Genomic DNA, 25184 nt, shown 5'->3' on the forward strand with positions numbered 1-25184 from the left:
AGAATATTGTTATTGTACTACATTTATATCATAAGAAATATACTGTCCTTTAATACTTGGCTATCATATCAATAACGTTTTTTTATACATAGCATGAGCGGAATCCTGTACAAAGATAAAAATAAGAATTTTAGTAACAAATAAAATATATATTGGTTTCTAGTATAGTTCCTGACACCATTCCCTGTGGCTTTGACATTCCTCCTCCTCGTTGTATATAGGAACCTTTTTTCCTCTGAACTTTTATATTGGGAAACATCATGGTTGCCTAATGGAAAGCATAACTGTAAATTAGCTATTGTATAAATAGATATATGCATAGGAGAGACATGTAGGTTAAAACACGTAACACATAGGCCTGAAGGGCATACATACCACTGAGGGCTCGGGCTGGCCCTAATTACCTGTGGGATGTGTGTACAAAGCTCTTCTTTCCTCAACTGCAGCAACATTAGCAAACAAGTGAGGGACAAGTTGCCAGAAGGTCATGCTGCCCTTATCCTGTACAAGGGGTGGGGGTCAGCAAAAACTTGTTAGTTTTGTCCCAGGATTTAGATTTTTTTTTAGATTGGACAACCCCTTTGAGACAGAGGTCTTTGAAGAGTTAAATTAGTGGAAACAAAGTGTGACTGCTAACTCCCACTCCCATACAGTGTATGTAGCTACACCCAGTCCAACAATTTGGAAGGCTGGCGGTCCAGTGTGAGGGGAAACCTGTCCTATAACCCTATGCTGAGTGAATCAGCAATGCGAGAAGGGTTGTGGTAGGTACCTGCCTTCCATGTGCTGTTTGTAATACTGATGCCATCTTATTTGTGATTTGGGACTCCTCATGCACAGGGGCCTGGACGCCAGTGCTGCACTACCTCTGAAGCTACACTCTCAGTGATGCCACAGCCCCATTGTTTTAGAACTCTGCTTAGAAAAACTGTGGGTCTGAAATGTTATGGGGCAGATTTATCAAAACTGATGTAAAGTAAAACTGCCTTAGTTGCCCATAGCAACCAATCAGATTCCACCTTTCATTTTCTAAAGAAGCTCGGAAAAATGAAAGGTGGAATCTAATTGGTTGCTATGGGCACTTAAAAGGGTTTTCCAAGATTTCATAACTGATGGCCTATCCACAGGACGGGTTATCAGTATGTGATTGGTGGGGGTCTGACACCTGGACCCCTGCTGATCAGCTGTTTGAGACGGCACCAGTGCTCCTATGAGCACAGCGTTGTACATAGTATGGTGGCTGTGCTTGGTATCGCGCTCAGCCCCATTCTCTTCTATGGGGCTGTGCTGCTCCTAGGCCATGTGACCGATGAATGTGTCGTGACTGGCCTAGGAAAAGCTTTGAGAAGGCCGCGGAACTCACATATTTAGGTGTCTAAAGGACTCCATATAAGCAATTAAAGATAAACTATGCTTAGGTGAGGTCATCGGTATCAAATTGATGTGGGTTCATCTCCTGGCACCGGCTGAGCACTCAGCACATTGGAACCAGGTACAATGAATTATACTGTGTAGTGGTCTTGTCTGGTTGCTACAGCTCAGTGACATATACTGTAAGCAAGTGGGGAGATAGCTGCAGAAACCAGTCATGGCCACTACAGAGTATACAGAGCTGTGCCTGGATCCCATATTGGGATCAGTGGCGTACATACTTACCATGGAGGCATACCACGCCACTGCGGTGGGCACGTAGAGAAGAGGGATGTGAGCACTTAATGCCGCCTTCTCCTTTCTGACATAAGACAATGGCACTACTAGAGGCTTTGACAGCTTCCACTGAGTCCAGTGGTAACTGTATAAATTCCTATGCTCTGAGCTCCCTCTAGTGGTAAGTGTAGGCAGACAGTATTATACAGTGTCAGGGGGGGGAGAAGAGCTGTATGACATGGAATTCTCAACATACTTATGTCAGTTGTTTCAAGTATGATTTTTTTATATTAAAAGACTAGCAGAATGATCCGGCTTCACACAGGTATATTTCATCTATTTCATTCAATGTTTGTGTGTTTTGTTAAAAGATATCGACAGTATCCCCCATAACAGTGACCTCTACAGCACCCAGCCCCTTTATCACTGAACTCCACAGTCTCCCACCCCTTAACATTGACCCCCCCACAGTGCCCCGCCACTTTAAAATGGGACCTCCACAGCAGCTCATCCCCTTAGCTTTGACCTTCACAGCAGCCCGCCCCACTGACAGTGAGTTTCACAGCACCCCACTCCCTTGACAGTGACCTCCTCAGGGGCCCGCCCCCTTAACAGTGACATCTACAGTACCCCGCTGCCTTAACAGTGACCTCCACAGCAGTTGCCCCTTTAATAGTGGCCCCTGCCCCCTTAAAGGGCTTCTGTCACCCCCCCCCCCCCCAAAAGTAATTTTTTTTTAGGCTAATTAAAATCCTTATACTGCGATTTTTCAATATATAGGGCTCTTACCCTTTTCTGTTGGCTAGTTTCTTTAAAAACGGCACTTTTATAATACGTAAATTACCTCTCTACCAGCAAGTAGGGCGTCTACTTGCTGGTAGCTGCTGCATCCTCCTTTAAAAAAGAACGCCCCCTCCTCCTGCTGATTGATAGGGCCAGGGAGCGCTCTCCTCCTCCGGCTGGCCCTGTCTGCAATTCAAATCCCGCGCCTGCACCTTATTCGGTCCAGGCGCTCTGAGAGAAGGACGCTCGCTTCCTCAGCACTTCCTCAGTGCGCCTGCGCCGATGATGTCTTCTCTTTCATCACCGCAGGCGCACTGTGGAAGTGCTGAGGAAGCGAGCGTCCTTCTCTCAGAGCGCCTGTCAATCAGCAGCAGGAGGGGGTGTTTTTTTTAAGGGAGGATGCGGCAGCTACCAGCAAGTAACCGCCCTACTTGCTGGTAGAGAGGTAATTTACATATTATAAAAGTGCCGTTTTTAAAGAAACTAGCCAACAGAAAAGGGTAAGAGCCCTATATATTGAAAAATCGCAGTATAAGGATTTTAGCCTAAAAAAATATGACTTTTGGGGGGTGACAGAAGCCCTTTAACATTGACCTCCACAGTGGCCTGCCCCCTTAACAGTAACATCCACAGTGAACGCCTCTTTAACAGTGACCTCCACAGTGTCCACCCCTTTGACAGTGACCTCCACAGCGGCCTGCCGCCTTAACAGTAACATCCACAGTAAACGCCTCTTTAACAGTGACCTCCACAGTGACCGCCCCTTTAAGAGTGACCTCCACAGTAGGGATCGACCGATATTGATTTTTTAGGACCGATACCGATAATTTGTGAACTTTCAGGCCGATAGCCGATAATTTATACCTATACCTATACTATCGTTATAAAAATTGTCACGCGACATTGGTGCGACATCAATGTCACGCGACATGTAGCAGTGTAGTTGTGTGACTTATTGTAGCCTAAAGCTGACCTACAGCAGTGAAGAAAAATGGCTGGGTTGTTATGAAAACCTGGAGTAAAACTGTGTGTATGTGGAGACTAAGGGCCTGCAAGCTTCTATTGGCTGATAAGGGACATGTGACCATGTGTATGGCAGTTGGGATACGAAGAGAAAGACTTGCAGGCTTGTATTGGCTAATGCAGGTTATTTTTTGGGAATATCTCAGGAACGGTACATCCTAGAGAGCTGAGACACCCACAAGATTTCTTTCCAGGTAGCAAGGGATGTGTATACCAAGATTAGTTGAAATCAATGGTTGTGTTTTTGAGTGATCGCGGAACATAGATACATACACACCATATATACAGTACGTCCTTCTTTATATACATAGATTCTTACACTAAATTAAACAAAATGAGTCCATTTGTTAGAAATTATACTGATCAGCCTTTACTAAGTTTCCTTATGGGCACAATGACTTATGTGTATGCCTCTGATTGAGATGATTTTGCAGGAAAATGTTCTTCTATTCCAGAAGAGCAGAACCAGCACCTATGATCCGGATATTTCTTGATTCGCATTACACAGGCATGATTTATAGATCTTGTAGCCCTAGCTGTTACACCAGGTCAGGAAATAGCCAATCACCTGTCGCTCTTTCCCTCCGCCCCAGAAGTGGATGAGCAAACACATTTCATAAAAGAGCCTTTGTAACACTTAGAAATTGCATTTGTTTGCAAACTGTGCACAGTTCGTTGCTTGCTGAAGTAGCAAATTGTAAATGGTTATTTATATAGGTAAATGCTGCGGCACAAATGTGCAGAATTTTCGTCTAATTCACCTGATATTGTAGTTTGTAAGTTAGAGTAAAGTCAGACGCTCTTCCCGTTCAGCCTATTTTCCTGAAAGGTTGATCCAGAGGTTTCATTGTCCTGCTGCATCTTACGATGGAACTACTAATCTTTTACACATTGTATTGTAGTTTATAGATAGCTTTAACTTTCTGTTATGTTTTAAAGAGTCGCTGTACTTTCACACAATTTAATTTATTTTACTAGAGAATGGTGTAACTAGCAAACTTCTAAATCAATTCATTTACAATATGCCTGCATCCACCTGAAAACTAGATGTAAAGTCATGACCACTAGGGGTCTCACTTCCACCTAAGATGCAGTCCATTACCATCCCTGATAGCAGAGTAGAAGATGGTTGAGAGAAAGTAGGGGCATGTCAGAGCTAGCTGAGTTCTTGAACCTGATAAAACATCTGCTTCTGCACTGCTTCTGAACATCACCGGAGCCTCCTATGTGTCTTTGTGATGTATTCCTCCTCATCTGTTCTGTAAGCTCCAGAGCTGAAAAAAAAACATAGTGGGAAGTAATGGAAAGGATGTCACAGCAGTACAGTGCTGACAGAATTCCATAGAAGGGATACAACATTTGCTTCTGAGTGAAATGCATCTAGCTGTGCAGCTGAAACAGGAAAAAATATGGCTGGAAAAAATAAGTCAGGGAAGCCCAATTATAAGCCCATTCACAGTTATGATTGTACAAAGAAGCACAGCAATTATGCAAACTTTTTTTGAAACCAGGTATGCTTTAATGTTTTCCATATTTTTCCTGAAATGCGTAGATTGGTATCAATTAGTTTATACCAAAGGCCCTGTCATAACAATAGGTATTTTCAATTGTTAACATAAAATGACTAATGTTGACCATACAAAGGGCCGGATTAAGGCATTTGAGCAAAGACTTTAATGGTGGGGGCTCTCATCACACCTTTGGGACCAGACCAGACCATACCTGATCCCCTATCAGAGGCACATGTAGGGGAGCTGGCCATGAATAGACATGGCCCTCTGGAGTCTATGGGAGTTACAGAGACAGCCAAGTCAGTGCTTCCCTTAGCCTTCAATGTACAAAGCCACTTGAATTTGAGGCCAACTTTCCACCTCTTGTTGGCTGGAAGGAATTGCTAACAGTCATCAGGTGTCATCCTGGAAAAAGAATGTCTGGTAGGTTGCTGGCTAAAATTAGCCTGCAGCCTAAAAAATAAGTGTATGAGTGTGCGTGGGGAGGGGATGAAAACTCTATGCAAAACTGGTTCTCCCAAGAAGGTCATTTTTAGCAAACAAATCAGAAGAACTAACCTTTTATGTGGCCCCTATACTAAACATATTGCAGTGCAGTTTGATGTATCTCGAATTATAAGACTTGACTTCCATTCTGCTTTCATCTTTTCAGAATAGGTCATAAATATCAGATTGGCAGGGGCCCGACACCCGACACCCCCATCGATCAGCTGTATGAGTGTGCACATGCTGTCCCCCATCTCTCTTCCTGCAAAGACCAGGAGAAGGGTGATGGCACGTGCGCACTGCGTAAGTCATCTCTTCATACAGCTGATCGACCAGGTATTTTTCGGCAGCAGATCGTGATTAGACAGAAAATCGCTAATCGTGAGCTTTCAGCATGCTGAAACATCATGACTGCCCGATGAACGAGCATTTGCTCTTTCATCAAGTAAATGGCAGCAGTATTACTATGAACGCTTGTTAGTGATCATCTGGCAGAAAATCTGTCAGTGTAATAAGGCTTTAGTTTCAACAGTGTTTCACTCATGTGCAAAAACAGCTATAGAAAGGGAACATAATTAGTATTTAATAAAAAAAAAGGTACAGGCTGGGGCACTGACACAAATGGTCTTCAAGAGAACTGAATAGACTAGAATAGCAGGGGGATTAGGCTGCCAATGCTTGTAGCTCACATAATAAAAGTAGATAATTTGTGCTTCTCTGATAATGTTTACTTTTATCAATCTGCAGTCCAAGGTTTTTGGCACAGAAAAAAGCAAGAGTATGGCAACCCTTATAGGTATATATCAGTCAGAGCAGTGCCAAATGACACATTTATTCATGCTGTATCAGAGAAATGCTGGACAGCGTCATATAAACATGTACGCACAGGGCCGTAACGATTGCGGTCGCAGAGGGTGCGACCGGGCATGGCGGAGGGAGGGGGCCCGCTGCACTCACGTGTAATGGGAGCGCTCTGACGGGACCCGGCCTAAAGTACAGTGAGAATGCTGGGCCCCGTCAGAGCGCTCTTCAAACATAAGGGGGCGCATGGGGGGGGGCGCACTCACCCGGCCCGGCAGTTCTTGTCACTGCCGGGCTGTTTGTTTCCAGAGTGAAGCAGGGAGACCTCTCCGCTCCTCCAGCACAGCCAGCAGCGCGATGTAGGGTGTGGGAGCTCGTCATCGGGGAAGAGGGTAAGTATGTGTTTTTTTTTTCCATAAAGCTACAAAAAGGGGGCAACAACTAGAGTGAGGGGGCACAAAAGAGTATAACCACTGTGAGGGGCACATATGAATCTGGGTATAACTATTGTGAGGGGGCACATATCTGGCATAACTACTGTGAGGGGCACATATCTGGGCATAACTACTGTGAGGGGCATATATCTGGCATAACTGCTTTGAGGGGACACATATCTAGGCATAACTACTGTGAGGGGGCACATATCTGGCATAACCACTGTGAGGGGGCACTTATCTGGCATAACCACTGTGAGGGGCACATATCTGGCATAACTACTGTGAGGGGCACATATCTGGGCATAACTACTGTGAGGGGCACATATCTGGCATAACTACTGTGAAGGACACATATCTGGCATAACTTCTGTGAGGGGCACATAATCTACCACAACTACTGTAAGGGGCACATATCTGGCTATAACTACTGTGAGGGGGCACATATCTGGGCATAATGACTGTGAGGGGGCACATATCTGGGCATAGCTACTGTGAGGGGGCACATATCTGGCATAACTACAGTGAGGGTACACAAAAGTAGGCATAACTACTGTGACAGGAACAAAGGTGGGCATAACTGCTGTGAGGGGCCACAAGGAGGACATAACTATTATGAAGGGACCACAAGGTGGGCTTAATTACTGTGAGGGGCCACAAGATGGGCATAAGTACTGTGAGGGGCCACAATGTGGGCATTAGTACTGTGTAGTAGCATTTAGGGGAAATGTCCTAGATTACTCTGCTATACATTGGCATGGCTCAGTCCTACAGGCCAGCACAGTGCCCCCTGCTGGTGATATCACAGGGGCACTCACCATCCCTTCCTATGTGATTATTCTTTTCTTCTCTATCACCACAGGGACCTTGTTCTGGATCCAGCGGACATCACGCCGACGCCAGCGACGCCCTGGATGAGGATAGGACCAGATTTTATTAGGACTGGGTGAGTATAGTCATGCATTGGGCTTAGGGCTCTTTAACACAAGCGGATCCTGTGCAGGTAATCAGCTGCGTGAAAGAGAGCCAAGCCCTGTTCCGGATAGCAGAGACACGGAGCAGTAACATGATTGATAATGCTCCTGTGCCTCTCTGTGATCTTTTTACTACAAAATCACACGAGACAACTTTATCTTATTGTGATTTTGTAGTAAAAAGGTCACAGAGAGGCACTGGAGCATTATCACCCATGTTAATGCTCCGTGTCTCTGATGTCCGGAGCGGGGCTTGGCACTCTGTCACGGAGCAGATTACCCGCACGGCATCCGCTCAGTGTGAAAAAGCCCTTAGTGTAAACAAAATCTGCTGCCTCTTTCTAAAAATGAAGGGGTGGTCCCCGATCCAAAGTCTGCACCGGGGCCCATAAAACTCTAGTTATGCCTCTGTTTGCACATGCATATAAAATGGGAAATATGCAGTTAGACATTGTTATAGTAAATGGAAGCTAAGGAAACATCAATGTGAGAAGCCCTGGACCCCCCAGTCCATGAGCTTATGTTACTTTTTGAGGTCAGAACCGTTCAGCATATACATTTATATTCAGTCCATATGCCATAAGCATCTGTTGTAGGAAACCTATTTAGGAGGCAGTTCCTTAAAAAGCTTACAGTATTAGAACATTTGGGTAATCCCCTTGAAGGGGTTGCCCATTGAGTGACAAAGCATGCTTACCTTTTATGACTAGTTGAGTGCTGTTGTGTTTTCAAGTTCAGCGTACAAGGTTCGGGTTATCTAAGAATGCAGTTATGGTTTCCGCTACCACGGACCATAAGTTATGTTCCGTGGTAGTGGAAACCATAACTGAATTCTTAGATAACCCGAACCTTGTACTCCGAACTTGAAACACAGGTTCGCTCATCCCTATTTTTGACTTGTTCTTTAGACAGGTTATAAAGGCGTGTAGGGTCCAGGTCCAGCCTCTGGGAGCCCCACTGAGAATAAGTGCTTGGCAATGAGAAGGTTACATGTCTGTATGTCACTGCCCAAAAAATGCTTAATTTCTGGAGAAAGGCAAAAAATCTTGTGTGCTGAACCATGAGGCCAGAGCTGAAAGGGTTTGTCTCTTGGACAATAGAAAGTGGAAGATGAGACACTTCCGTTATTTTCTCCCTTTTATTTCATAATTGGTTTATTTTTTTGTATGCTATTTTACTTTTTCCCTTTTTGCATTTTATATGCATTTGCATATGCTTATTTGTATTAAAGCCCAAATGTTAATGTTTATTCCTTGTATGCACTAAGAATCCATAGCCTTTCAAATATGTTTTACCTGTTTGATGCCTAAGAGCAGTGTGTGGCTGTGAGTAATTGCATGCTAATGGGGTGGCATCTTGTGGCACAGTGTGTATTTGGTGCGCAGGGATTCTGTTTGGGTTGTGATTTATGCTCCATTTTCATCCTAAGGGCAAAGTGTGTGCAAATGCAAAATGGAGTGAGTGGAGATAGATGGAACACTCGTGGTCGCGGCCGCATCACATACTGGGATGGTGCATACATGACAGGTCCACTCCTCATTTTTTTTTTATCGATAGCAGGCTAAGGTTGCTCAGACAATTTTAACATTGTGTTACCTGGGGCATTCTGTGAAGCACCTCCTTACATTGCTCTATGACAGAGTAAAAAGGCCTAAGGCATTGAGAAATCTAGACAGTGGCATTAACTCTTATTTACTAATTTCTAGACCTAATGCCAGCTTCCCATGCAGAGTTATAGTGATGCCAGTGCTGACCGCACACAACATGACCACATGGAGCCCTGCATAGTACACTTTGTTAAGTCTCAACCCCCAATATGGTGTATATAACCTTTACACATATAAATATACTATATTCATACCCTATATATAACTACCCTATACAAATGCCTAATTAGGCCTCTTGCACACGAACACCAACCGCGGGGCAGCCGCAGCGGATCGCGGACCCATTCACTTTAATGGGTTCGTGATCCGCCTGTTCCGCAAAAAGATAGGACATGTTCTATCTTTTTGCGGAACGGAAGTACGGGACAAAACCCCACGGAAGCACTCCATAGTGCTTCAGTAGGGTTCCGTTCCGTGCTTCCGTTCCGCACCATTCCGCATCTCCTGGTTTGCAGACTCATTCAAGTTAATGGGTCCGCATCCGTGATGCAGAATGGCCACGGAACGGTGCCCGTGTATTGCGGATCCGCATATGCGGTCCGCAATACGGCAACGGAGCGCACACGTTCGTGTGAAAGAGGCCTTATACTGTAGGGTGCTCAAATGACCGATCCATACCCTGGCAAAATGACATTTCTATACAGCGGCCTAGACAACAGTCCTATACAGTGCTACCACTTCAGCAGCAATCAGAGGATGTAGTATCATATAATGGATAGTATGTGCTAGGGAGAATACATTCTAGGGAGTGCTACATTCACCTCACGTGAGCTTTTGGGCCCATGATGCAATAATGATACAAGTTTTTCCTTTTTTTTTCCTTGTTTAGAAAGAAGAAGCCATCATGGTTCCTTGTGGACCAGCTTTATCAGTTGTCCGATGTTTACTCAGAAGGAAGATCGTAACATTAGACAGTCTTGAAGATTCTAAGCTATGCCGCTGTCTGTCAACTGTGGACCTCATCGCTCTGGGAGTTGGAAGCACTCTTGGAGCTGGAGTCTATGTTCTTGCTGGAGAAGTGGCAAAGTCAAACTCTGGACCAAGCATTGTCATTTCCTTCCTTATTGCAGCACTGGCATCTGTAATGGCAGGCCTCTGCTATGCAGAGTTTGGAGCTCGGGTGCCAAAAACTGGATCAGCTTACTTATATACATATGTCACAGTTGGAGAACTCTGGGCATTTATTACAGGCTGGAATCTTATTCTATCTTATGTCATAGGTAAGGCCCATGTCATACTAGCTAGGCTTTGCCATTGGTCTACTTTGTAAGGAGAACTCCCTGTTGTGCCACAGCCTTGTTCACATGGGTGTTTATTGTCCATATTCCTATACCATTGTACTCTTCCCATTCATATTTACAATGTTCTAATTTTGTCTGTGCTTGGGTTTCATTTCCAAAGCTAGTCTATAGCCCCAAGGGCATAACATGCATTCATTTAGTCCCATAGCAAAACTTGGAATGGGGCCTCTCTCCACCATAGCCACTTTCAGCAGAAAGTTCAGAAAATGAAAAACGTATAAGTATGTGTAAGTGTTTTGGCCCGCTAAAGTAGATGCATAATGCTCAAAGTGATGTATAATGTAGTGCCGCACCTGAGGGGTTAATTGTGCGGATCACAGCCTCCTGTAAGAGATCGGGTGCTGCCAGGCAGCAGGGGGCAGTCATGTCCACAGTTCGTAGTATATTCTAACTTGAAGCGTCCCCATCACCATGGGAACGCCTCTGTGTTAGAATATACTGTCGGATCTGAGTTTTCGCAAAGTGAAAACTTAGATCTGAAAAAGCTTTTATGCAGACGGATCTTCGGATCCGTCTGTATAAAAGTAGCCTACGGACACGGATGACAATCTTGTGTGCATCCGTGTTTTTTCACTGACCCATTGACTTGAATGGGTCCATGAACTGTTGTCCGTCAAAAAAATAGGACAGGAAACACGGATCACGAAAGTCAATGGGTCCGCAGAAAATCACGGAAAACGGAACAACGGACACGGATACACACAACGGTTGTGTGCATGAGGCCAAAGGCTCACTGAACTTTAAAAAAAACGTATTATATGACATAGCGACATAGCAAAGGTTGAGTTCTGAGCCCCCCACTAATCCCTAGAACAAGGAAAGAGAAGAACTCTTCTCTGCAGTAGACAAGCTCAATAAAAAAGTCTATGGGCCTTTCTCGAATCTGTCTCCTTCAGCGAGGAGAGAAAGCACAGTATGTGAAAGCTTCCTTGTCTTCTAGCGATTGGTGGGGATCTTAGCACTCCATCAATCAAAAGCTTAACTATGCCGCTATGACATATCAAAAGTTTTTTAAAAGTTAAAGGGGTTCTGCAGTTTTTTTAAACTGATGATCTATCCTCTGGATAGATCATGAGAATCTGATTGGCGGGGATCCGACACCCGGGACCCCTGCCGATCAGCTGTTTGAGAAGGCAGCGGCGCTGGCAGTAGTGCCGCGGCCTTCTCGCTGTTTACCGCAGGCCCAATGACGTCACGACTAGTATCAATGGTCTGGGCAGAGCTAAGCTCCATTCAAGTGAACAGAGCTTAGCCCCTTAGACGTCACTGGGCCTGCGGTAAACAGCGAGAAGGCCGCGGCGCTACTGCCAGCGCCGCTGCCTTCTCGAACAGCTGATCAGCAGGGGTCCTGGGTGTCTGACCCCGCAGATCAGATGCTGATGATCTATCCAGAGGCTAGATAATCAGTTTAAAAAAACTGCAGAACCCCTTTAAGTTACCCTTTAAAGCTATGTACATGTGTTTCTTCAGCTGATAGAATAGTCAAGCTGGATCTCAGCCGCTTATAACAGCAGGACAATAGTTGCCTCAAGTTGTACATTTGCTAGGTTTGTCCCAAATTTTCTAAGACAATCTTGGCAAATTCAGTCTTTCCAGGGCCAAAAATGGTGGAGCTTTTATAAACACTGCCCATAACTCTCTTGCTAAAGCTATTGAATAGTACATGTTCTGAAAGGGTTATTCCAGGATATTGATGGTCTATCCTCATCATGAATTGTTGGGGGTCCAACACTAGGCACTTCCGCCAATCAGTTGTGTCAGGATAGCTCCGATGCTGGAATTCAGCTGCAAGACTGCATACTGTAGCTCCTTTCATTTTGTTGTGGACAAAGATGGTTACTGCAGCTCTTCTACACTTGAAGTGAATAGGGGCAGTGCTTCACCTACCAGCATCATCGACTACACAATGGATGGAGCTGTGTAGTACTGTCGTCAACCTCCAGTGCCGGAATTACATCCCTAGGACCAGGGCCGGCTCCAGGTTCATGTGGGCCCCTGGGCAATAAAGCCTCAGTGGGCCCCCTTGTGGCATTAACTCTTACCCCAGTCTTCTAAATTCAGACCCCCAGACCATGTATTATACATGGTCTGGGGGTCTAAATTTAGAAGACTGGGGTAAGAGTTAATTTAGGGGTTCTGGTCTAAGTTCTGAATTTAGGAGTCTAGTTTGGGGCTATGATTTTATTTAGGATCTTGTCTGGGGCCTAAACTAATTTAGGGGTCTAATCCGGGGTCTGAATTTAGGGGTCTAATTTCGTGTTTCCATTTATTTAGGTAGTTTGCAGGCAGAATTAATTTTTTGTAGAGGGTGGGGGCAACTACAGAATATAGATAAATTATTCGGACCCCAGACCAGATAAATATAAATTATAAGGACCCCAGACCAGACTCACACAGGAGTTTGCAATGCATGGTGTGTGTGTGCTACCAAATACCACGTATTAATGCTACATGGTGTGGTGTTTGGGGGGAGGGATCTGCACAGCCAGTGTCGGACTGGGGTTCCTAGGGCCCACCAGTAAAATTTATTTTGGGGGCCATAGTACAGATACATTCAAGTATCACCTGCTCAAACAGCGATGCTACCAGATGATTGACTATGGGGGTCCTTTCAGCAACTTTGAGAAGGTAGGTCCTGGGGAGAAGAGGACACTGGCAGCTTTCCTCTGTACCTAGAAGTCATCTCAGCTCTGATCGTGTCTATAATAATAAATTGTGGATTTTCTTTAATAATTTATCAAATTTTTATATGAACATCGGCTATTTGAGGTGCTGTACATTAAATATATGTATGTAGTACAATAAGTCTACTATGTCATGTGCCACTTGTGCAAGAGGTGGGAGATTAGGGGCCCACCTTGCTCAGAGGCCCACCGGGGGATACACCTGTACCCCTGTGGGCCAGTCCGAACCTGCCCCCAGCCTCCACTAATAGGAGAATAATGAGCAACAAACATCTTTGTGGGGGAATTCCTTAGACCCCCCCCCCCCAGTATACCTCAGGCTACCACATACTATGTACATACATGTATATGGATGAGGAAAAGAAATGCACAGCAAGCAGTAAAGCAAATATTCCTAAAGGCTCGGTCATTTTAGTAGGAATATTTGCTTTACTGCTTGCTGTGCATTTCTTTTCCTAATCTATATACATTACATTATAGTATGTGGTACCAGGTTGTAATGACCGGCGTCACACACAGGGAGGAAAACAGGGAAAGCCCTGCCCAAGGGAGAGGGAAAGGTGGTGACCCCTAACTCACCTTGCGGCTGGCACCTGACTGCCCTGACGTCCCTAGACGGGTTCCTCACCCGTGCGGCGATCACGTGCCTAAACCCTGGCTTTCCCTGAAATTGCCCTAGATAGTGAACCGGCCGGTGGGATCGCTAGTCCGCACCACTGCACTAAGAGGGAAACACCAGGGAGAGGACAGACAAATACAAACAAACACAAACACCCAGGTGGGCGACCACAGCAGTCCACAAAGGTCCAACAGGGATCCGGAGGGAAACGTTCTGAAACAACCATCCGAGAACGCAGCAACACAGCTCCAGTGGGTCAGAATAGATGTCCAGGCAGGAAGCTCTATCTCTGGCAACCAGAGAAGTGTGAGAGAGGAATATAAGGAGGTTTGGGAGTGCTGGACAAGGAACAGCTGAGGAGAAGGAGCTACGGATCCCTAAGTGAGCCAAAAGGGTTTGCAAAGCAAACCCAGAAAGCTACCATAAGGAAAACAGCCCTATCTTAAATAGAGCGTGCAGCCAACCGCTGCGACTTCCTGACCCCGGGTATAACGGAGTCAGGCGTGGTTCTCGATACCCTCGTGACACAGGTATACTGGGGGGTCTAAGGAATTCCCCCACAAAGAGGTTTGCTGCGCAATTCATTATTCTCCTATTAGTGGAGGCGGGATCCCTCCCCAAAAACACCACACCATGCATGATGCATTTATTGCATTAGTAAGTGATAAGCCCTGCGCGCGGCCGCCCCCTCATGTTACTGGTCACAGATTCACACACACCTGTCTACTCTTGCCTCCGCTCCGCCGCTGCTGTGATCACTTTCCTCCAGTCCTCCTCCGATCTGTCTTGCAGGCCTGGAGGAGATCCTGTGAGATGGCAGCATCACAGCAGCAGTGAAGTAGGTAAAAATGTTTAAAGAGACAGCGCAAACGAGTGGGCCCACTAAGGAACAGTGGGCCCCAGCACTTGCCCGGGTATGCCAGGGTGCTGACGCCGGCCCTGCCTAGGACAAACCTGTTTCCATTACCTAAACTCCAGGCTGGTATTTCTTAGCTAAGGTTTACATCAAGGTGTTGTTTTTAGAATGTATATCAATGGTAGGTGTATCAAAATGTGTACTGTAGGTATTTGCTATGTATTAGATTATTCAGTGAGTTATGGAATAGAAAATGACCTCAAAACTGCATCTGCATTGAGCCACAGGGGCGGGGGGAGAAGATGGGGGTAGCTGTACTCACAGTGGATGGTCTTACATTGGTGCTTCCTGGACCATGGAGTGAATGGATGGGCACAGCGCATGACCGGCCACCGCTCCCATTCACTTATATGGGCTTGACGGAAATAACACTCGGCTATTTTCGGTGGCCCCATAGAGAATGAATGGAGGGGCGGCTGCGTCCTCTTTAACTTTCGGGGCTCCGTTCTCGATATAGGTGCGGGTCCCAGTGGTGGGACAGGCACGTATAAGACAATGGGCTCATATCCTAGCGATATGCCCCCCATTGTCTGTCATGAGACAACCCCTTTAAACCTATTATCAGTGGAGTAGTGCATATGAAAGTCTCATATGCACTTTAGAGCAGTTCTGTAATAGAGAAGGTAACTACACTGATCAATGATCACAGAGCAGTTTTTGAGGGTAATGTCCAAGAAGATGTTATAATAGTTCTCAGATACACAGCTGGTTACTTGAATCGTCTCTTTATTGCTTTATCTTTGCAGGTACCTCCAGTGTGGCACGGGCATGGAGTGGCACATTCGATGAGCTTCTAGGAAAACAGATTGGTCATTTTTTTAGAACATATTTCAGGATGAATTCTCCAGGTCTGGCTGAATATCCAGACTTTTTTGCAGTTTGTCTTATATTACTTTTATCAGGTAAGAATCTGACTTTAAAAGGGATATTCCAGGACATTTTATGCAAAACATACTTACCCGCTCCCCACTGCTCATTTCCAGTTTCATTACACTTTGGCCATCTCATGTAAATTTCAGGTATGGGCCAGGTCATGTGTGCCGCTGTAGCCAACGACTGGCCTCAGTGGTAACACATCCCCAAACGTAGTAAAGATAACCCACGGAGTATGAACTGATTGGCAGGGAGCAGGTAAGTATGCTTCCATTTATGTCTATAAATTCTGACTTCAAATGAATTCTGGCTTCAAAAAGTAGCAAAATAGGTGTTCTTTTGCCATGTTGATAAATTTGGAGCAACGTACACCAAAGCTAACTTAAGCAAAAACTGATTAAAAAATGTGCCCTTTTAATAAATTACCCCCATCATTTTGGTGAGTACAAAAAGGGGTCTCATGAAGCCAGAGATTAGTCCAGAGACAATGTTAAAACCAATGTACTAAACATACATGTCATAAAGGTCATGAGAGGTTTGTTAACCATGGAGAATCACCTTCAAGCTGGTCTGACATGGCCACTGTACTATACCCTCTGCTGTTTTGGTGAAAACAGTTTAGATCAACATTGGCAAAACAAAAAAAAAAAAAAAGCAAAGTCCACGGCACAATCATATCCTTTATAGGGGTAGAGAGGGGAATACTTTGTCTCCTGATGGAGAGAGCCTTAACGACGTGAGGCAGACGGGGACGGGGACGAGCCTTCCTAGCATCGCCGGTGACGCCAGGGAGGCTTGTCCCTGCCTGCCATTGGCTGCTCCCCCGCGGGGGACCAGGAGCGGTGCAGGGAGCGGGGAGCCAGGTTAATATATTCAATGCGAGGGGCCCGGCATATGGTGGGGGCATTTTATAGGATTGAATATCCCCTTTAAGCTACCTTAGATACATACCTACAAGAATAATGTAACCAGTCTCGTTCATAAAGTACAAGTTTATTTTGAACAATGCACACCAAAGATTTTAAAATTTACTTCCAGGTCACTTATGTTTTATGTTGAAAAGTTCTTTGCTTTTATTTCCCATGCCCTGATCCTGATAATGATTGATCTCACAACTGATTGAATCTTAGATCTGAACAAATTACCATTTTAAATTTCTTGAAACCGTAGTTTTCTGGATTATCTGTGGATATATCTGTGATATAAATGGAATATATGCTTTGTGTATACAGTTAGATTCCTTTCTGCTTAAAGGGGTTCTCTGGAATTAAATAAAATTTTAGAGAACTCTGAGTTAATGGGGTTCTCTGGGAATTAATAAAATAAAATGAAAAGATGGAGTTCATGAGGAGACAGCTAAAGTAAAGAGACGAGGGACAGGACAGACTATGGTAATGTATGTAGCCGACTGGATAGAAGCGCTGATGCTTATTAGTCCCCCCCACCCTCCTCTCTGTACTTTATTAACTCCATTCCTGTAGAGCAGGGATGCCCAACCTGCGGCCCTCCAGCTGTTGCAAAACTACAACTTCCAGCATTCCTGGACAGCCTACAACTATTAGGGCATTCTGGAGGGCCGCAAGTTGAGCATCCCTGCTATAGAGATTCAACTGAAGCTGTATTCAGGATCATAATCCCTGACAAGCAGAGCAGAGAGGAGGATGAGGTAGGTCTCTACCTCAGTAATCTGAAGTAACTTGTTATCCTGTGTGATTAGGCCCGGATTTGTGTCTACTGGTAGGACTGTGGATCTCGCATGTACAGCACATTGATTTCAAATGGCATCCTGTAATACCTCATTTTTCCTGTGGAGGCACTGCAGGCAACTGAATGCTTGTTTCAACTTAAATAATAACAAAATGTGCAGCAGTTAAAATAGAGGTTCACTCTGGATTCCTTAGAGGTGGACACAAGATTTGTTTGCTTTTGTAATCTTTCTTTCAAAAAATCCAGCTGAAGGTTTTATAACCCATTTACAATAATAATTTGCTTTGCATGATGGATAAATTGTAGCACATGAGTGTAGAAAGTTAGTTCACATGGTCCAGAAATACTGATGCCTTAATCTTCTCCTAATGAGGAGCGTGATTATGTTTGAAATACTCAGTTCAGAAAGATTATATTGACTATACCAGTATACTTGAGAAAGCCAGATTACTGTTCAGCTTACAGATTCCATGTTATATATATACACGTCCTTGTCTTTCTCCATTGACACGAACATGCGGGATAGGTTAGTTTATGGGGAAATAAAGGGACATGGCAACACCTTATGCTTGAGCTATCTGCCAATTACATTAAATGCCACAGTCTAGATGTGCCGTTCATCTAATTACTCATTGCTGTCCATTGACCGTGTTATAGGGTTGCTATCGTTCGGAGTGAAGGAATCCGCCTGGGTGAACAAGGTGTTCACAGCAGTCAATATTTTGGTCCTCTTGTTTGTCATGGTTGCTGGATTTGTGAAAGGAGATGTACAAAACTGGAAAATATCAGAGTCCTTTCTTCAGAATATCTCAGCTCCACCTGGGTAAGATCTACAGTATATTAATGAATACATTAATTCATGGTACAGTGATGCCAACAACTACTGTTGGTCTTCTATCAAATAATGACAATGACAACCTTATCACCTCTCATAACTAGACTATTGTTCCTAAACAATCTCCATCGCCTTCATTCCAGTGTAGATGCACATATTACATGCGGGGCAATGAAAAATGTTGTCTCCCCATGCTCACTGAGCAGGTCGGCCCATGCTGGGGCGATGAGAGAGCTGTACGGTTTTGTCCGAGCCAATCACAACCCCACTCTGCACCTCACCCACTTACTGGAACACTCAGAACCTGCAGCTGCATCTCCCTCCTCCCGGTCTTTTATTCACTCTTTTACACTTGAAGAGATTTCTGAACATTTACAGAGTCCGAAGGCAGGTTAAGGGAAACTGCATCCTGCAAGAAAGTGAGAATGGTGCAACTTTCACTTAAAAAAATATATTACAAAATTACTATACTGCCATTTAGATGAAGAGGTTGGCAGTGGAGGCAGATGGCTCTAAAAAAACAACCTAAGGCTACTTTCACACTAGCGGCATGGACCTGCCTGCCGGATCCGTCCTGCCACTAGTGACCGCGTGCCCCTGGACTGTCGTTCCGTCCCCATTGACTGTAATGGGGGCGGGGAAGGAGTTCCGGCGGAGGCACGGCAGCGCACGGCGAGAGGCTGCCGGAATAAAACTTCGACATGTCCAACATTTATTCCGGCACTCTCTCTCCGTGCGCTGCCGTGCCTCGCCAGAATTCTGCCCCGGCCCTCATTATAGTCAATGGGGACGGAGTGGCAGTTCAGGGGCACACAGTCACTAGCGGCAGGACGGATGCAGCACGCTGTTCACCCGACGGAACAGCCTGCTGGAGGTCCGTGCCGCTAGTGTGAAAGTAGCCTAACTAATACACTTTTTTTTTAAATCTGAGAATGAGAATCTCTAGGTTTTGTAAAAGTTTCTAAAGTGCAAACCTCTGAATACATCTTCATTAAAGAGTTACATACATTTTGGGGGTTCAGTCACTAGCATAGCTTTGTTCTTGGGGATATAAATCTACATTATATTATTTATATTTGTATCAATTATTATTACAATTAGTGTAATTGTGTTATTTATATCTTGTAAACAATAAATGAATACATTTTTTGTACATTAGAAATATTCCAATTACAGTGTGACTTAATATTCTGTCTTCTCTCAGCAACTACGTGTCATATGAAAATGTGACGAGTAAATACGGAGCTGGAGGCTTCATGCCATATGGCATGACTGGGATGCTGGCTGGCGCAGCTACTTGCTTCTATGCCTTCGTTGGATTTGACTGCATTGCAACAACCGGTAAAAACTAGTGTGCATACGACCTTTAAATAGACGGCAGAGTACTTGATAGCCCTATTGAATGAAGCTAGCTGGAATACTGTTCTTCTAGTTAGGAGGACTAGAGGCAGCTATGTAGTGTATGGATATGTACTTATCAACACTTATTGTGCTACCATAATGCATAGAGCGTAATATGCTACTTGGTCATTATGAAGAGAGTCACCTGTGCTATATATATATATAATCTGAAGTCACCGTTTGAGCTGATTGCCGCAATATATATATATATATGGTGGCGATCAGCTCAAATGGTGACTTCAGATATAGTTCAAACAATAGTCTTTTTAATTTTGTCCAAAACGGATTCAACAAATACTCGCTTACTTCAGCATGTAAACACACAAAAAAGCACAGTCCATGTGAAGTGGTCGGACTCGCAGTCCTCTGTAGTTCCTGGTTCCCACCACTAGCTTGAGGGGGAAAAGACTTGGCTATAGCAGGCTTCTCCGCTGAAACACCGCACACAGCTGTACTCCCTAGTGGAGAAAACTTCTCTGTCAGAAATCTGCCCTTGTATGGCTATTGGGCAATTTTGCCAACACTAGCTATAAATGGCACAGTGGTATATTTGAAAATCATTACACAGTGGCATATTAGTAATTGGCAATGTAGCATTTAGGTAAATAGTGGCATACAGGTGAAACTCAAAAAATTTGAATATTGTGCAAAGTTAATTTATTTCAGTAATGCAACTTAAAAGGGGAAACTAACATGAAACCCCAAAGTCACAATTTTGAGGTACCCTTTGCTCAGGGGGTATGGATTAATTTGCTGACTAGAGTGTGACACTTTGAGCCTAGAATATTAAACTTTTTCACAAAACTCTAATTTTAAGCTGCATTAATGTAATTCCTTTTTAATTTGCACTACTGAAATAACTGGACTTTTGCATGATATTCTAATTTTTCGAGTTTCACCTGTATTACTAAATGGCATAGTGCCATACTGGTAAATGGCACAGTGGCTTATTGGTAAATGGCAGAGTGGCGTACTGGTGAACATTGGCACATTCTTATGTATGACACATAATATTTAAAACATAATAGCTACTCCTGGGCTATTTAGGCAAAATGTAAAGGGATTTTTTCTCACCATAAACATGTATGTCATATATATTGAATAAACCATTATGTCTGATTGCTGGAGGTCAGACTGCTGAGAACCTGGTCCGCTGGTCCCAGCCTGACAGGTAGGTGAGCAGCTATTGTCACTCTCCCTTATAGGCAGAAAGACAAAAACTGTTCAGTGCGTCCCCACCACAGCTGATTCCATCCCTCATATACACCACAAATAAGCGTGACCATGCATTCCAATACTCCTAAAGTGGGAATAAAGGATCGGGCGCCCCGTTCTTAGGACCAGAGATGTCAGACCTTTATGGCATATGTAATCAATATACTGTATAGTAGGAAATCCTCTATCCTATATGATTTGCTACAAATCAGAGAGGGTTTGTAGCGGCCATGGTTGTTAGCTTTTACTCTACAATCTCTCCTTATTAGTTTGTTTTATGTAACACATTAACATGAAATACAGTATATGGATGCGTTTCCTAACCGGAGGTTAGCTTTATACCTGTTCTGATATTATGTATACTGAGCCATGAAGATAACACATGTATGGTTCACATGGAGCCGGTGATCACGACATCTTTCTCACATGTACTTTGACCCGCTTGTTTGCAGGAGAAGAAGTGCGAAATCCACAAAAAGCAATACCCATTGGGATTGTGACCTCTCTGCTGGTGTGCTTCATGGCCTACTTTGGTGTGTCAGCAGCCCTGACATTGATGATGCCTTACTACCTGTTAGACGAGAAGAGTCCTCTCCCGGTCGCCTTTCAATATGTTGGCTGGGGTCCTGCTAAATACGTAGTGGCTGTTGGGTCCCTCTGTGCGCTGTCAACAAGGTAAACTCCACAGGGACTTGTGCTAGTAATTGCCTTCATTACTGGGTTAGGCACAAGCTTCTTCTAATATGGAGAATACATTCTCAAGTTCTGGTCTTGTGAGCATATGGCTCATGTCATCTATTTTACTGGTTACCCACATAGGTTTTGCACTAAATCCACGCAACAGACATCCACAATTGACCCCCTTCCCTACAGTTGTGGTCCTCAAGATCATTGTCTGGGGACCTCATTTCAGGTAGAATGTAGAATGAGGTTCAGGTGATACCTGATCACTGATTCACCGCTGTCTTATGTCTGTGAAAGGTTCTCATTTATCCAGGTCATGGTATATCTGTAAAGAATAAATCAAGGCAACTGGACGTAATGTAGATTTCTTGAAAACGTTTCACTCGTTCTTCTAACGATCTTTCTCAATTCTGAGTGAATTGAGAAAGCTCGTTGGAAAAACAGATGAAACGTTTTCAAGAAATCTACAGTAAGTCCAGTTGCCTTGATTTATTCTTTACAGATACACCGCTGTCTTCAGTTTGCAAAGGATTCTGGGAGCTGCACATGCAGACTGTTACAGAAGGAGCTGAGCCATCCCATGGAGCTCCTGCCCTGAATTAGTGACCAAGGATCACTCGATCCCCATTCTCCCTAATGTGTGTGGGTCTCAGAGGTGCAAATAAGTACTTCATCCATGTCAGCTGACAAGTGGTTTATGTTCAGAAAAAAACAACTCCTACAAGTGGTGTCACCCCGCTTTTACAAACTCATGAATAGCAAACCTGTCTAGCTGTGCATTAGTAATATGGGGTAATAAATGAAAGGGAACCGGTCAGCTTGAAAATGCAGTGCTATCTGCAGGCAGCATGCTATAGAGCAGGAGGAGCGGAGCAGATTGGTATATACCTTTGTGAAAAGATTCAGTATCATTTTTATTTACCGTAGATTTTATTTATATTCATTTTATATTTATATTATATTTTCTTTATATTCACTTTAGTTTTTGCTCATTCTGGGCTTAGGAGTCCAGTGGGCGGTCCTGTCCTTGATGCACACTCAGATAAAAGGTTTTTACCACCAACTGGAATAAGCCCCAGAAAGAGCAGAAGTTTAAATGAATACATTACAAAGTATACTGAATCTTTCCCATCCATCGGCCCAGCTTCTCCTGCTCTACACCGTGCTGCCTGCAGATGGCACTGCATTTTCATGGTGACAGGTTCCCTTTAATGAATAGTATTAGCTGCAGGTTACCAGTCACAATGGGAGCTGACAGTATACCTTAAAATGGCAGAATAGAATACTTCAGTACCAGGTGACAATGACAATAGTCTAGTTAAAGGGAAGCTGATGAGCATACACTGGCAGCATATTAAAGGACAAGACAAGCCTAGCAGATAAATGTATAGTTTTTTGTAAAAGATTCAGTATCAGGGCTCATTCAGACGGCCGTATGCTGCCCACAAAAATGCAGATCTTTTTTTTTTTTGCGGATTAGATGCAGACCTATTCACTTCTATGGGGCCCTTTTCTTCCGTTCTACAGCTCCGCAAAACAAATAAAACATGTCCTATGCTTGTCAGTGAAAATCAGGATGTGGCCCCATTGAAGCCGATTGGTTCCCAAAAATGCGGAATGCAATGAACTGTCCTCAAAAAACGGATCCGCATATTTGCGGACATACGGGCATCTGAATGAGCCCTAAGTTGTGATTTATTGACTTAAAGGGGTTGTCTGGCCAAGGAGCTGGCCAACCCAATGCTCGGAACCTGAGCCCAAATTAAAGACACTCACCTGTCTGCAGTCCCACCGTTTGTGCACTGCAGCAACATTGCTGGCTTCTGCGGGTCCTCCACACTTCGGGTCCTGCATTCTAGCACATGTGACCACTGAGGCCAGTGATTTGGAACAAGGCCATGACACGGGAACGGAAGGACTGCAGACAGGTGTTTTTTATTTTATTTGGGCACAGGTTTTCGAGGGTTGGGCAGCTCCTAAGCAAATTTCCCCTTTAACGGGCTTAGGAGTCCAGTGGGCAGTCCTACTTGATTACTAACGACTTCACCCGCTAGGCTCACTTTAAATTAGTAAATTAGAATAATTTACAAGTGATAGGAGATTTTTCCCATCATCTGCTCAGCTCCTCCTGCTCATAGAGCAGCATTTTCAACATGACAGGTTTGCTTTAAGTCATGGGAATCTAGCTGAGTAATTTTATAGGAATATGGTCACCTTATCTACATTGTCGTTTGTGCTTTTTGGTTCTACAGCATTACATGTTTATATGGCAGATGTACACTCTATAATGCACACATCGGAATGTGCTTTTGCCGTAACAATAGCCATAAATGGAAAACTATTCTGCATTCAGTGAATCACATGTTTTTAAACTGAATATGCCTTGGCCACATGGGCCAATGTTCCTACAGTCTGTACTCTATGTCATGTTTTATCAGGTTTTGGCCTGAAGTTCCCAACAGTTCATATTTGAAGGATGACTTTAAAGGGGTTTTCCAAGATTTGTAAGAAATTGGCATAAAATAGGTGACAGTATAAAATAAAACTAACAAAAATAAAAACCTTAAATACCCTTTTAAATATTCCACTGCTCCGGCAGTGCACATGACTACGGAGGGCGGTGATTGGCTGCAGCATTCATGTGACTCGATAAACAGCATGTGACCACTGCAGACTGGAGCAACTGGGACCAGGAGTGGCAGTGCTGAAGCAGGGAGACATTTAAGTGGTCATTAAAGGGGACCTCTCCTGACATGTATCCCACATGTAATAACAATTGTGGAGCCTCTATTCTTATGTCTGTATATTGTTCCATCCCTTTATTATTCCTGTAAGAAGTTTAAAATCAATCACCTGCAATGGCCAGTTTGAACTTAAGATACAGCTGGGTGTTACCAGTTGGGTGTGTGTCTTTGCACAGTCTGACATTATCCAATCAGTGCTCCCAGTGTCAGACAACTGGTAACCCCCATTTGGACCTTAATGGCAAACTGCAGGCAATTCATTCATGAACTTCTAGTGGGAATAATAAAGGGATGGTAAAACAAAAGTCAGAAGTATGGATGCTTCAGAATTGTTATTACATAGAGAATGCAAGTAATTGCTAAAACATGTCACGGGAGGTGAGAGGTCCTCTTCAATATTTATTTCTTTATTTTATACCGCCCCTTGTTCTGTGCCAATTTTTTTTCAAATCTAAAGTAAGAAACATTTATTCATATACATATTAGCACATTTACAAAAAAAGTCATATTAGGTCAAATTCAGATGGGCATTCTGATTTGCGTCCACAAAACGTGGGCGTCCATATGGCATTAGGGGGCATCCATTTTTTTCCCCCAGACTCATTCACTAGTGAATAAGTCTCTGTACTGATGTGTGAGTTGCACCAGTTGCTTTAATGGATCTATGCGCTGTGCAGTCCAGATAGCACATGGACAGAAAAGACTGTCATCTGGATCAGGCCTTACACTACTGTTACTGGTGTATGCCTGCCTTTCAGTAGATTACAGTATGGTGCCATTTGGACTAGGGATACAGTAGGTTTCATGGACAGACCCTATAGCCTTCTTGACTGTCCATCTTTTCCCAATGATTGAGACTTTAAATCATGAACTGTTGGG

The 25184-nt window shown here is 44.1% G+C and overlaps 1 protein-coding gene across 3 annotated transcripts in view; it reads left to right on the forward strand.

Moving 5' to 3' along the window:
• SLC7A2 (solute carrier family 7 member 2) overlaps nt 1–25184 on the forward strand; it is a 119160-nt gene that overhangs the window by 62809 nt on the left and 31167 nt on the right. For all 3 annotated transcript variants that reach the window (XM_044299596.1, XM_044299590.1, XM_044299604.1), the window contains exons 2-6: nt 10156–10546; nt 15593–15748; nt 18084–18249; nt 19466–19602; nt 21330–21552. In XM_044299596.1, coding sequence (XP_044155531.1) covers nt 10171–10546; nt 15593–15748; nt 18084–18249; nt 19466–19602; nt 21330–21552 — 1058 coding nt within the window. In that variant the 5' untranslated portion in view covers nt 10156–10170. The remainder of the gene's footprint in view (nt 1–10155; nt 10547–15592; nt 15749–18083; nt 18250–19465; nt 19603–21329; nt 21553–25184) is intronic.

The sequence above is a fragment of the Bufo gargarizans genome, chromosome 1 (assembly GCF_014858855.1).
Source record: "Bufo gargarizans isolate SCDJY-AF-19 chromosome 1, ASM1485885v1, whole genome shotgun sequence".
NCBI classification, from domain to species: Eukaryota; Metazoa; Chordata; class Amphibia; order Anura; family Bufonidae; genus Bufo; species Bufo gargarizans.